The following is a 15,667-nucleotide window of genomic DNA, read 5'->3' on the forward strand; positions in this document are numbered from 1 at the left end:
TTACATTGTGGCCAAAGAGCCCCAACACACAGAAAGTACAAGTCAATACAGAAATGCTGCAAAAGAAACAGAACTGAGTTATAACACCACGGAACTATTGTTATAACGGATACCAGTGGCTAAACATACCTCATTTTATTTCGGGGGAAATAACCTAAAGCCAGACCAGTGAGGGAGTTATTAAAACAATTGAGAACCATCTTCCATGTGCTAGCTAAAGGGTGATTATAGCTCATTTTGTATAAATTTAAAGAAAACTGGGTAACTGGGTTTTATTTAGATTTTGCTGTAGTTGAACCATTGCGTATTATTTTACTTGGAGACTCATCATTATCAGTGTCTTTTTGGAGCAGGGAACACTAAAACGTTTAGATATATTGTGACGTATCATCCAGAGGAAAATCGGTTTAAACCATTATATGTGCTCTTAACCATTAAATGTAACTACAAAGTTAGCCTTAAGCGTGATCCTGTTGCCTGTTAAGTTGTTTTGGCCCACACACCTTCACAATTCTCAACATCCAAACAAATGTCAACCAAGACCACAATGAGTAAAACTAAATTAGTAGGAAGGCTTTCCAAAGCTGGTGATCAACAATCTCTGCTGTTGCTGATAAAAAAATGAGGAGTCAAAATAAACATGTCGTGCGTGTGGGCTGAGAAAAACAATCTCTAAAATCCACATGTTTTGGCAGAAAAAATATGGTGTCAAATCTAAAAGACAAAAAAAAAAAGGCAAGATGCCAAAATGAAAACATCCCATCCTATCACTCAGTATCAGTGAGCGATGGGGGCCGGTGTTATTCTAATAGGACTGTAATTAAAGCCTCCATCTCAGCTCACTCTCATACTTGTACACGCTCTCTCAAAACACACAATAACACACTCAATAACACACACACACACACACACAGGGAAGCACAAAAAATGCTTTGTTCCTCCCACCCACCTCGAGTCCATCAAGGGGTGTGTGTGTGTGTTATAAAATCATTCTTAATTACACATTTGTCACATGAAAAGCATTCTGCCTACTTTGTATGAGCTCAAGCAGTCTGATTAATTCAGCTATCCTCACATTCCAACTGCTCATTATACACAAAACATCCACTCCTCTCTGTCTTTTTTTTTTTATCTACGTCTTTCCCTATTTCATTTTTCCTCATTCCTTCGGTCCTTGACATTTTAGGCTTTTCATTTGAGTGTACTGATGTATGCTTGCCAGATCCAGTAGCCACGGAGGCAAGCTGTTCCTCTGGGATTCAGGGTTTGACAGCACACATAGGCTGTCATTGTTCTATGTCGGCTAGCGATGATAGGACAATTAAAGTGGAGGGAAACACACGGTTTCTTGCTATTTATGTACGTCTTGCTATCATCTATACAGGCGTCCCCGTTCCATCAGAAAGAATCATCGAATCCATCGTGTTAAACTATATTCACATTGAGCTTTGGTGCTATGGGTGGGCTTACCCTCAAACAATATATTGCTGCTCCTTGTAGTCCATTAGTCCCTGGAGCAGTTGAACAATCACAGCACAATGGCTGACATTATTGTTGTTGTTGTAGTAGTAGTAGTAGTAGTAGTAGTAGTAGTAGTAGTAGTAGTAGTAGTAGTGTCTTTATTCAGTCATCACACACAATACAATAAATAAAGCCTGTATACGATCATATAGAATATGACTGAAAAGGCTTAGGCAGAAGCATAAGGCGTATATGCCTATCCTGCATTCTTATCAATTCAGTTAAAAAAATAAATAAAAATACATTTCATTCACACTTGTAACCCCTCAAAAATAGCTTTTTAAATATGCTATGTTAATGGCCTGAATCCCTTATATTGCATCTTTAATAACAGGGGCTTTTGAAGTAACTCATGCAATTGAATGTTAAATCTATAAACGGAAATTTATGAATTAATAAATGAATTACACAATGTGTCAGTCGGTGAAAGAAAGCATTAAAAGGGTCAATTTGAAAAAGCTTAGTTTGAAAATCTGAAAAAGTATGTAAACAGCATAAACTGTGTGAAAATGATATGTCTACATCCTACTCAAGTGAGGAGAACACCCTTTGAGCCATATGTATTTTAATAAAAACAAGAGGTACAACCACAAGACCATATTGTCCACGAGCACTGCGATGTAAAGAAACATCCTAGTCTCACTTTTGTTATGAAACAGCTCTTCATCCGTTTGAGCTATTTCCATCTCTGATTCCTTTGTGAGCTTACAGGAAAGCACAGGTCCGCTGCATCCCTTGAGATGCTAAATCTCAACATCACAAAGACAAACAACATCTGTTTACTCTCAAAAACTCGAGCAGAGCTGCTGCCGTGGTGGAGATATCACACATGCAGGCTAAACAAAGCAGCGAGGTGTCTCTATCTCACTGTGATCCCCAATGTGAGTCGTGTTTTAGAGAGAATCCCTGTAAAGTTTACTTTGCTTAAATTGTCTGGGCATCTTTGACAGGGATAGTCTTCTGTAAGAGTGGAGCCAAGCTGAGCATTTAACACATTTAACAAATAGGGCTCTGTTTTCATACCCTGCTTCATACCGACCACTTTTTGTTGAGCAAAAGTCAATTTTGTCCCACCTGCTTCTGTAATTCATTTTTGCTGAAAAGTGCAAGGAGCACTATACAGAGGAGCGTCAATACAAATCAGGCGTGGCAGTGCAGATTTGGTGTCAAAAATACATACTCTGACTTTTAGAACTGCCTCGGGTATTCCCTCTTTTGTCGTATGCTGGCCGGGGCGTTACCCACATAAAGCAACCGACCTTCACAATCACTCCTTCAATCTAGTTCATGCCTGCCTTCTGAATGGTCTTACCAATACACAAAGCAACATTGATATACACAATGTAACATATTATACATGCAACATAATCATGCAATTGTTATTTGACAGACTCTCTTTTAAATCTGGTTGACCGTAGTAAGATTTTGGTTGATCATATTTGTGCAGTTGTTTAAATGCAGAAGCTGCTACACGTTGTATTTTTGAGGAAACTTTGCAGGTTAATTGCAGTTGAATGAATAAAATGCTTTTGTACTGACAAAAATAATAATACTAAATGGAAGTAAATGGAATTCAAAACTCTAATCTCTAATGTTGAAAATTCTTCAGGATACTCTGCTATCGTGTGTCTTGTGAGCTGGTGCGCCCACCCATAGCAGGTTACTACCAGTGTGACATGAAACATTCATAGCAGATGTGACTAGAGGCATCACAGAGCGGGAAGCTGGATCCCCCAGGGGCTCTGACACACATACATGCACACGCACACACACACACACGCTTGAGCCAACCAGCCTAAATAATCAGTTTTGTTTTATTGACATTCAGCTTCTGAATATATACCTCCAGGCACTAAAAATGGGCAGAACACACACACACATTTGTGACCACAGTCTTGATTTATGGTAGTGCAGAGTGCTGACACAACCTACCCCAGGTTCTGCCAGGAGATAGAGCTCTGCGTGAGCCGCAACCCATCACACACACACACACACACACACACACACACACACACACACACACACACACACACACACACACACACACTGTACTGCCCAAGGCCAACACATATCATACAATTTGAGTGTGTTAGTGACAGGGCATGTGCGCACTTGCCACTAGAGTAGCTATAAATGTTTCACTTCACAGCATGCTCTTTGGACCGGCATGCCACCAGCAGCTAGCCCCCCCGCCCATGTGTCATTGACAGCGCATAGAGTAAATTAGCCCAACTGGCTTGACCTAACCACATGGGGTGTGAGCACAGTCTGAAAGTGTCTCCCTCCAAAAAAAACGCAACACCAAATCAACACTGAAACAACCCTCAACAGCCAGCACTTCACCAATAGAAATGGAAGAGGCGTAGACGGTTTTCTGTGGCCATTTGTCTAGTACAAAAGAACATGTCAATTGTTGTTAGTTGACATGGTGACAACACACGTCAGTGGAGTGGGGCCGCCATTTGTTGTCGCAGCTCTCCAGGAACAGAGCGGACGCAGCTCCGGAGACATTCGGCTGGCTGTTTAGCTAGGTAGCATTCTCCTCCTCCAGAGCGGTGGGGAGTAGGGCAGAGGCAACGTTAGACCCAGCACTGCTGGCTACACGCCTGTTGGCCGCCATCACGCTATTTGTATTGTTATAGTATGGTAGAATTAGCACACTAGCATGAAGCATTAAGTTGGTAAATTTCATTAATTTGCTCTGGCTCTCTAGTCTCTGGTCTTGGTCTTTGCAACCAAAAGTGACACAAGAGGATGGTGCTAAGTACAAGCAAACGCTAATGAGGCTCCTTCAAATTGTAGAATAGTCAGCTCTTCTACGATTGGAAGGAGCCTTATTTAACGGCTAATCTCACAGACGAATCGTCGCAGTGACGGGAAAATGTGGATATGAAACAAAAGATTATTCCTACATAACGACATGGCAAATCATCAAAGAATATGCCCACATGTATTTATCAGAGCACTCACATAAGAATGTAACACTATTAGAGCGTTAGATATATTTTGAATTTATGAACAATTCTCTGAAATCAGCTGGGGTAGGCATGTAGAAACACTTAGTTCTACTCCTCTGGATGAAGTGCTCCCCGGTGGAAACAGGCCCAAAGGAACTTCCATATTGACCTCACTTTTCAGAACCAGAGGTTGCCTCCTGGGATGGAGTTTCTGCTTTGAGTCCACCAATCCTGCTCTTCTGCTCTAATCTAATAAAATCAACCTTGAGGTGGGATGTGACCCCACGGTGTAAGATGGAGCAGGTCCATCTGACTAGTTCTGTTTTGCCGATATGCACATTTCTGTTTGCTGCTCTGCATGTTGGGTAAGCCTGCAGAGCTGTTGGACCCTGTGCTCACGGAACTATGGTTACAATGCATCTATGATGCAATGCATCCCCAATATTGTTTGTGGTTAGTCCCAGCTCATACTGTACCTCTCCATTATGACTTTCAAACAATGCGCAATTAATTTCAGACGAGGATGTATTTATCCTCTGTAGTGTGTGCAACATTATACAGTATACATACTAAACTAGTCTGTCTGTTGATTTTATTACATGAACACTAAGTAGAGCCAGCAGCATTGAAATCAAATCAGTTACAAGGTTTGGCGTAGCTCTGGATGGGGGATGAAATGTTCAAGACTTTGGCAGACTAGGTAGAAAGGTCAGTTGTTGATGTTATTGCTGACTAGACAGCAACAGGGAATTTGAATGAGCCATGGTGTAAGATTTGTGAAGTATAGACTCGAACTACCCCACGATATCTACCCCAGAATATCACGTCTTATTAAAATTGGATTAGCAACAGAAAATAATCTTAAGAGCAGTGCACTGGGAACTCAAAATGAAACCTGAAGCTCTGAACTCTTCATCGATGTGGTGTCACAGTCACCATACAGTACGTTGGAATGGTTCTCAGCCTCTGGCCTAAATGGTCTGTGATTCAGACGAATAATGCCAGCCTGCCAGCAAAGGGGAAAGATTGTATTCTCTATGTATTGAAGAACTCTATTGAGCACAGGCTATGGCAAAAGCAGCTCATAAAACATTCTGTGAAGATTTAGAAGCAGAGTTAGCTATTTATCATTAGCAATAAATCGAAGAGAATTCGCTATAATGGCTTTCTCACCAATTGCTTGGTCCCCGGAAGTGCTGCTTGCAGGGCTGTCAAGAAGCGCTCATTGGTGGTTGACAGAGATGCTCACAAGTCATTTTTAGCAAGTCCAAGTCAAGTCTCAAGTCTTTGGTCATGAGTCCAAGTCAAGTCTCAAGTCTTTGGTCATGAGTCCAAGCCAAGTCTCAAGTCTTTGGACATAAGTCCAAGTCAAGTTTTAAGTCTTTGGTCATTAGTCCAAGTCAAGTCTCAAGTCTTTTGTCATGAGTCCAATCCAAGTCTCAAGTCTTTGGTCATGAGTCCAATCCAAGTCTCAAGTCTTTGGACATAAGTCAAAGTCAAGTCTCAAGTTTCAAGTCTTTGGACATAAGTCCTAGTCAAGTCTAAAGTCTTTGGGCATAAGTCCAAGTCAAGTCCCAAGTCTTTGGGCATAAGTCTAAGTCAAGTCTCAAGTCTTTGGATTGAGCGTTCTATCTTTTGCTGCATGTCATGTGGTCTGCTTAGAACACTGCATAGCTATATCCAAGGAATTCAAAGGATGAGCAGCATTATCATCACACATCATCACAGTATCAGTAAGTGTTGTCCCAATACTGGATTTTATAACTTTGAAACAAAAATTTAAAATAGATAGATAGAAAGAGACAATGCACGACAACATTGCAGGCATTCACATCAGATGGTGCATATTAGAATAGTAGCTCGTCAGCAGCCTCCCAAAACAATAAAACAGCAGTCGACAGACAACTTAGCCCATCAGCACACTGTTAAATTACAGCCATCAGCACCCCCTCCCCCCCCCCCCCCCCCTCTGGATCTAAACTCTCATCTCTAGCACCAGGAGAACAATCTGCAGAGTAATTAGCCTCCACCAACAGACAGCTACAGAGAGAAGGAGGACATTTGGCTTGATTAAATTATTAAACCACACAAACAAAAAACAAAAGCAGCATCAAAGAGGCACTGCGGCTCTCCTTCAAAGCTCCTCGCTGTTCCCTAAATACAGAATACAGAGAACGTGTTCTCCCAAGCCACTAGTTGGCATAATTAGCTAAATGTGTGCATTTGTGCATGAGTGTGTGTGTTTGTGTACAGTGTGATTGGACCCATTCCTCCGACTGCTATCTAAAATAACCAAGTGGTTAACGACAACATGATGCCAGGAAGGCCACCCCCCCCCCCCCCCCCCCCCCACCCCAACGCCACCGTACACACACATCACTCGCGTCTACACACGTACACATTAAACAATACTCTAATTACAACATGTATAACTCCCCCTTGCCTGCTGCATCTCTCCAACCCCCAACACACAAATCTGTGAATCTGGAATTGAATTTAGCCCAAGTTGAGGGCTGCGCTGGCATGAAAAGACTATTTGATTAGAACGGCAGTTGTTTCATTTGTGGTGCAGCAGATTGCAGAGCCTCTCTATCCGGTGTGCAATCTGTATTCATTACTCGGTGTAAAAGGATGATCCATGTCCTGACACCAGGCTCATCATTTCATGCAGATGCACAGCAGCTCCACAAGGCCCTTACCAAGCCACCATACCATGCCTCCCCCTGAAATCTCTGCTAAACTCTTCTCCTCACCACCTTATCCCTCTTTCCTGGTTTCTTTTCCTCTTTTCCCAATGCTACAGCATCTTATCTTTGTTTCTCTGATGACGTTTTGGGCTCAAATGAGTAAAGCTGTGCCAAACGTACAACTGATTGGCGGGTTAGATATTGACACAAAAAAAACGTCGTAGTTGACGTTAATCAACGTAAATCAGTGGTATTACATTAATAAATGCTAAAAACATTCGGAACACAATTACCTTCTTTGAATATTCCATTTAGCCGTAGCGGTTACAGGTAAAAGAAAATATATTTTGTTCATGTAACAACACCCTCTGTCTAAAGAGCCAAAGCCATCTCAAATGAACAGTTTACAGAACCTCACTCCTCTCATTTCTCTCTCTTCCCTCGTTCTTTTTTGTCTGCATTCATTGCCCCACCACCTTTCTTTTTATTCCATGCTGTGGCTTACAAACCCTGCTCTTTATTTTCAAGGACTGCAAAGGCCTGCTGGCACCTTTCCACCACCAGCCTCCAAAGGCAAAACTGTCAAAAGAAAGCCGCAAGGCATTCTGGGCCCTTTATTTCAGCATGTGTGAATTAGTCTGCAGGAGTCTAATTCCACGTGTGCATTATGCACCTGCAGCCGCACAAACAGCAAAAGTTCGCCAGCACTCTCTTCGCGCACTTGACTGCTCTTTGCACTCTGCGCCTTGATTCACGAAATTAGCGTCTAGAGTCTGCTTTGGCAGCATCTCACTCTGCCATGCTGCTGGGCTCCGAATGGATGGCCTACTGATGACTGTCCTGATGGGCACACACACCAAACCCTCTACAGATGTTCCCATGCCAGCCAGATGTGTCACAACTGCAAGCTGTTTCATGACTTTTCACACATATACAAAAACAGAAGTCCCAACCTTTCATAACTCTAGATGCTTGCATTTTTGTCTTTTGTCAAAAGAGTACTGTGAGACGATTGTTACAGATCAATAGGAAAACTGTAGTATTAGGCATGCATATTGTATTCTTAACCCTACAAGTACCAGGAAACTGTGAGCTCAGAGCTATACATGAGTCTCTGCGTAATAAAAAGTGTCTGCTTTATTTCCAAACATGCCCTTAAGCTCTGTGCCTCCTTTTTAAAGTGAATCAAGCTAAAAATAAAGTAATGGATTTTGATAAGGAACCTTGCGTCAGCAGCGATAACCCAGAGGAAACTCATTTTGCTATCAGGGAGACTATTTGAAAATGCACTCTGTGCTGTTGTCATATCCTTTTGTCCATGTCATTATGAAGTGATCTGGGGAGCATCAGTCTTGACAATAAGGAAGGATGCCTTAGTTCGTCTTAACAGAACAAGGTCACTTAAGATACCCTACGCTCCCTGACACAACTGTCTGATGTCTTGTATGTCTTTCAAAACCACACAAGTCTTTCCAGAACTTCCTTCCGGGGTTTGAAACTAGGATCCTAAACTTTCTGGGCCCGTGTGGTGTGTTTGTGAAGTGAAATAATCCCTTTGGCAGAGTCACACAGAAGCCACTGCCTCGCCTTTAGAGACTGTAGAGAGCGGAAGCTTAAAACATGAACTTCCAAAGAAGAAGACCACAAGCACACAGGATACATGCCTATCTACCTTGTGCCATATGCTGCAAAGGCAGAAGGGGAAGAAAAAGCAAAGGACTAAACATGACATGGCCAGCATGAGTCTTTTAGATGGACAGGGCAATGAGACAAGCAGACCTGTTGACAAGCATGTAAGTGGGTTTGTGAGTGTGAATATTCAGGAGCTTTTGCCTTGTGTGTGTTGTTGACAGTATGGGTAGACCTGATAGAAGTGCAGGAGTCTAATACTAAAGCTATACAGCCTCCCATGGGTGGACCCAATGTGGTCCTGCAACGAAAAAACTGCCACCAACCAGCTGTCTGCAGTGCGCGCTCATGGGCACGCTACGCCAGCAATGATTAGCCCACATTCATCCAACGGTGCTCGCTAGAGGCCCGCCCGTCCTCTCCTCCCTCTGTCACTGCTGAAGGACATCACAACACAGACATGACGGGGGAGAGACGCAAAAAGAACGAAAGGAAAGGCGGGACGAGGCAGAGGTGGAATAGACAAGGGGGTGTGGAGAGTCCCGACACACTTCAGCAAACCTGAGAGGACCGGGAGGAGCGGCGTTGAAGTGCAATGCGTTGATCCACATAGACATGGCCCGAGACAGGCCTTCTACACCAAAACATTGTCCAGAGCTGGCGAAGCAGTGCTCAGATAAGAACCTCTATTATGCAGGCTGGCATTGATGTTACACACCACAACCAGCAGCTGACTTCCCAGAAGTGCCGCCAACGGGCTCTATTTAGGATGGGAGGGAAATGTATTGCTTACATGAACCAGTCATTTCTAGTAACTACACCACCCTCCCTTCCTGCTTCTGTCTCTTCTGGATGGGAAAAAAATCAATGTGCATCACATCCATTACCCTGCTCTCTCCCTATCTCTCTGTCATTCTCTCACTCTCCTTTACTTTATTTGTTTTTTTCCCCCGCCTTAGCACAAGATGTCAGCATATTAATGATGCATCTTTCAAACTGATAAGAAAATTGCACATTTATAAAATGACACATTGTAGAGGATGTTTGAAGGCCTTTTAAACCCAATTAGGCATCATGACATGTGACATCAGATAGAATATTGAAACCATTTATAGAATTGGTTCTCGCCCAATCACATTCTTCAAACAGAAGCTGCATAAAAGTAGGACTGGTTGATTAGCATCACCAAGACAAGATCCATAATGGCTCTGTGATAATTTGAACATTCTATTTTATGTTTCACTTTATGTGCCATCCGACTTATTCTCCTCGACAAATTGTAAAACATCTCTGACGATGAATTTAAATAGGCGAGCATTGTCTGAAACAGCAAAGTGATGACGGCTCTTTGGGGATTCTGGGTAACACATGGCCTATTCTGCTTCAGTTCGTCCTCTTTCCTGATTATGGAGAGTAACCGCCCTGCTCTGTGCTGTGCTTTCCCCGGACAAGTGAGGCTTACAAATCACCCCTGCAGCATTTGGAAGAGCTGGAGGAGTTGAAGGCACTCGGCGCAAGGTTTTACTGCCTGTCTTCTATGAATGGCTCCCTGAAGGCTCCTATGATAATAGCTCACAGCCGTGCCCTTCACGGGGGCTGACATCAAGCACACCCCTACAGCAGAATGGAACGGCATATCAACTTACCCAATGGGGTGTCATATCAACCCATCCACTGGTTTCTGGTCATAACATAGGCAGAAGCGGAAATGAAATAGTACTAGCTGTTAGGGGGTTGGGCGATGTCTACCGATGTCCACAGTGAAACATCATGAAGGACAATTATATTGTTGATCTAACTGTGATGATGTGTTCAAATTCATTTATGTTAATTAATAATATTCAGATATCTCGCACCCATGGACGGATTAAGAGACAATGGGCACAGGCATGCATAAGGCCCCACTACCTGACCAAGACACTCAGACTTTATAGTTAATTGTTTGGCTTCTTTTCATTGTTGTTCTGTCTATCTTTGTGGTCATTTTGTGTCTCTTTGTAGTTGTTACTCATCTCTCTGTGGTTGTGTGTCTCTTTGTGGTCATTTTGTGTCTTTTCGTAGTTTTGAGTCTTTGTAGTTTGTGGTACTTTGTAATTGCTTTGGTCATTTTGTAGCTGATTTGCATCTTTATGTAATTGTTTTGTGCCTCTTTATGGTCATTTTGAGTCTCTTCGTAGTTGCTTTGTGTTTATACGGAGTCATTTTGTGTCTCTGAGGTTGTTTTGTCTGTTTTCATAGCCATTGTGAGTGTGTTTGTTTGTTTTCGGCATCTCTTTGTAGTGTTTTTGGTGCCTTTGTAGTCATTGTATGAGTCTTAATGGTCATTTTCAGTCTCACCTTGGTTGGTACGTGTCTCTTTGAGTGACATTTTGTAGAGTAAGGCCAGGGGGCCCTTAAACTTGGGCATAACTTTTTTAAAGGCCACATTAATGAGGTCTTGTTAATTCATTTAAAGTAAATGAGACATCCTGGCCCTCTCCTCCAAAATACATTCTGTAGCACAACGTTTGAGTTGGTCTTGAATGACGACTAAGTCAATAATGGCTACATGTCAACATGGTTAGAGAATTCATGTTTGTTTACAGCAACCCCATATTTGTAGGATGACCAAGACAGTTAGATGAGATAATTATTTATGTTTCCAAAAGGAAATAAGCAGCTACGACAATGACAAGAAAAACCCACAATATGATTGAAGCTCATTGTTAAATATGACTCCATACATCAGACCAATGTAAACAAACAAGTCATTTTCATCGCTGCTGGTACAGTATTATCCCTCCTCTCCACCTGTTTCACCTTCTTAACATGTTTTCTTTGCTGATGAAACCCAAGTCAACAAAGCCAATCTCAGATATCTTTGATGCATTCAGATCAGAGGTGTGTTCAAGACTCACACCTCACCTGGCAAACTGGGAAACACAACAGGAAATACCATAAGTAGCAGTTGTTAGGTTGTGCTAAAAATGCTTGTCAATGAATGAAATAGTCACTGACAGTTGTGACGACTAATTGTTTGTCTAGCAGCTGTTTTAAGCTGTACTTAGGCTCAGTGGAGTTCTTATCTAAATGCTGATGTTAGCATACTGACATGTATATCATGTTCACCATTTCAGTTTAGCATGTTAGCATGCTAATATATGCTAATTGGCAGTAAACGCAAAGTTACGCTGAGGCTAATGCTGTTTTTAGTTTTGCATGTGTTTTGTCATAAATGACAATATTAAGATGTTGGTGCTCGAGGATCACCAACATCATTACAATTTTAAAAAAAAGTAATCATCCAGAAATGGTCTTTTAGGAATTTCTGAAATTGTGGAACTTTTTTTTCTTCTGTTTTACGGATCATAACAAAGTCGGTAACTCATTTAAGTAAGTTATCATATCATAAGAAAATTAAGAGTAAAACAGACTTTTCATAACATTTTGTCTCCTTGTGGCCCAGTAGAGACTCTAACCAATTACTCTGCAGAAGTATTTTTTTTGCTTCTCCCAGAGAAAATATGCCAAACCAATCAAAACCTCATATAGTGTCCCGGTCATTGCAACCAACGTAACCAGAATTGGTCTGAGCTTTTTGGGGTAAGTGAGTGGTTCTAAAAACACAAAAAAGAAAGGACGTACAAAAAAGAGACATTCATCCATCCAGCCATCCATCATAACCGGTGCAACGGTGAAGCCAATTTCCACAAAGCTGCTAAGCTGATTGAGGCAGACCAAATCTGTTTCACCAGCTTACATTCCTTCAAAATGGCCATCTCACTTCCAATATCACGGGCTTTTACTGTTCCCCATTCCCCTGGCTCAGGCTGAGAGTTAGCAAGGCTTAGCTGGATGAAACACTCCAACAGCCCAGTTCTCCCCTAGAACCCACTGATATCTCTATAGCACAGCCTCTCCCTACATAGCTACACTTAGTTGGTTTATTTACTATTATTCTTTGTCTGTTTAATTTCTCTGTTGAATTTGTTGTTTCAGATCATAACAATATTACAACCATTAAGATGTAAACGAAAGACGTATGTAAATTCTGACGATTCTAGGCAAACAATCTAATCACAGAGTCTATGTACACACACACACACACACACACACGCACACCTTGGCAAAATGCACAGGCAGCACTTAACCACAACACCTTCTACTGGAGTAGATTAAATTCACACAAGGCCTCTTTGAAGAAGGAAATTGGAGAGATAAGAAACAGATTTCAATGAAAGACGCTTGCGAGGGGGCCTATAGAGAGAGGCCGTGGAAGTGCGCAAAGAATATGTTTGTTCACCTGTAAGCTTACTCCTGCATGTGCCACTGTGCATAGCGTGATTATACATGATACTTATCAATCTATTGTCATCTATTGTCGTGTGTTCCCCTCCCCGCTTGCTGTCTCTCTGTCTGTCCCTCACAGTTTCTCTGTCATTTTGCCACAACAGCAAATATCCTGTTGGCCCAGGCTGCAGACTGCTGGTGCTGGTCTATCTGGCCCAGGGATCGATCCGGCTCCAAGCCGAGGCTTCCCATTCATCTCAGAGCCATAAAATGTGATTAGTGCTGACTACAGCACTGCAGGGAGATGGTCTGATAGGCCTGATAGCTTCAGATAGGCTGGGTTGGACACTCTACAGGAAGACAGCAGCAACAGCATGCAGCCTTGCCTTTTTTCTCTCTGTTTTGCTTTTTTCTCACTCTTATCTTCGTCACCGTCTTACCCCCTCCCCCTTTCTATCTTACTCTGTCCTTGTGTTTGGCTTTCTTCACACTCTCTCTAAACTGTATCTCTCATATTTTGGTTCGCTTCATTTCTAAGACTGACAATATTTTATGCGCAGAGGTTACATTGCAGCAGAAAACTTGTAGTAAATCCCAATTTCTTCTTATCCCGCAAAGTTATTATCAAATGGAATAACAAGCCTCCCTCCCTCTATAGCCACACCCACTGAACCCACATACAGTGTATCTCTGTGGCATGTGACCACCTCTGTCAGCCAATCACGGAGCTCAGAGATTGCAAGTGGCAGAGTCAAGCTTGAAGTGTAGGAAATAGATGACTGCCTCAATTCTGAGGAACAACCTCTGTGGTGGTGTTATGAGCACACTGTTCTTATGCACCGAGATGTGTTAGAGGACCTTCTGGGAGGTATAGTGGCAATCTGTCTCTGAAAACAGATTTCTGCATATGAATGCAGAATCTGTAAGCAACTGGACAAGACTTTGGTATCTGAGAAGTTCTGGTTTCCATCTGTAGTCTGTTGTAGTCCTAGTAGCATTGACCTATAAAGTTTGAGTGGGCTTTGGTTGAATGCAGGTAAACAGTCTGAGTGGAGAGCAAAAGAGGAGGAATGCTATCGCGGAACCCATTGGCTAACGTCTGATGGCTACTTCGATTTGTATTCATCTCTATGAACAGATATCTGCATATGAATGCAGATACACAATCGGGTCAAAGACTCTCAACTCTAACTCCATTTTCGAGTCCATAACTGTACTGTAATCAGACTGTAAACAATGACCGATGTCCGTTAGCATAACGACTGCTTTGTTTTAATAGTAAAGTAGTCTAACTGTGCTTCCTATCCAGAGGTGAAGTGGAAAGGATTTATTTATCAGTTTGATTTGTTTGAAGCAGCCAATAATGCATATGTCAAACTTGCATAACACCAGTTTTACCCATAACAAGCTCTTCTCAGGAAGGAGAGTCCTGGCACATTTCAGGACATTGGTGTAAGACGTTGGTAGATATTGTATGATTGAGCCAATTTAGCACCCTTAAAGTAAAAGGCTGTGTGTGCTATGGGAGATAGAATGGAATTATGAGAGAAATCCTGCTTTATGATTAATGGCAACAGTATAGAAGACCACAGCATGCTGACCTGTGTCTCACGGACGTTCTCCACCGTGAAGTTGAACCAGACTCTGAAGCGGGGGTTGCAGGTGTCAGGGCGGATGAAGAGGTCAAACTCAAACTCACTGATGTAGTCCACCCGGCCGAGGTTCCCTGCAGAGGCAGTGAAACAGCTTACATTAGCTTTAAGCAGAACTCAGCAGACCACAACACAGAACCACAGTGGATTCCTTAAAGTTCACAATCAGTGGACTCGAAACATTACAAACAGACAGACGGGCAATCACAAGACAAAATGATGTTATGGCACAGCCTCATTTCAAATTGAGGATCTGCTTCCAAAGACAGACGTGTTATATCGATAAGTGTCTACTAATAGTGCTTCACTGTCATGGTGGTCTCCTGCATGGTTTATTACTGCATGTACAGTATCTGCACATTTAACTACATTGGAAAGTATTTTCAAACCAAGTCGATGCCCACAGAGAGCAGTTACCAGGAGGAGCAGAAAGACCAACAGGCGGGGCTTTTCCAGCCATCCATATCTGACAAAGAATATACCATCCACAGCAAAAAGATCCAGATGATCAGCGGAAGGATAATTAATCCGATGGGAACTATTTCCCTGCTTCCAATTCTCATAGCTGTCTGTAAGATGACTGGCTAGTAGATGATTACATGACAAGCTTTCTAAATATAGTCCCCGTCTGTGTCTTCTGATTCATATGTGGGCACACATGTAGTGGAGACTCGTGTGGTGCATCACGCGTGAATTAGTGATTGTCAAAGAAAAAAGACGGGGGGGGGGGGGGGGGGGGGGGTGAGAAGAGAGGGTGTTAGCCTTCATGTCGGAGATGCACGGGGAAAAAAATGACAAATTTACAGCTTATTTTCCCAGAATGCTGCGCTTAACCCAATTCATGAGACCAGTCGATTCCAGGCAGCTGTTAAAGAGTTAAGTTCGCTGGCAAACATGGGCAGACCACAAGGCTCAACTCTACATCAGGGCGCTGTTTACCACCTGGTGGCTA

At 42.5% G+C, this 15,667-nt stretch overlaps 1 protein-coding gene across 1 annotated transcript in view; it reads right to left on the minus strand.

The window, feature by feature from the left end:
- agbl4 (AGBL carboxypeptidase 4) overlaps positions 1-15,667 on the minus strand; it is a 237,692-nt gene that overhangs the window by 203,233 nt on the left and 18,792 nt on the right. Inside the window, exon 3 of the mRNA XM_076088602.1 lies at positions 14,665-14,789. Within this exon, the coding sequence (XP_075944717.1) occupies positions 14,665-14,789 (125 nt within the window). The remainder of the gene's footprint in view (positions 1-14,664; positions 14,790-15,667) is intronic.

This window comes from Anarhichas minor, unplaced genomic scaffold, assembly GCF_050575085.1.
Source record: "Anarhichas minor isolate MPS153535 unplaced genomic scaffold, ASM5057508v1 ptg000010l, whole genome shotgun sequence".
Lineage (NCBI taxonomy): Eukaryota > Metazoa > Chordata > Actinopteri > Perciformes > Anarhichadidae > Anarhichas > Anarhichas minor.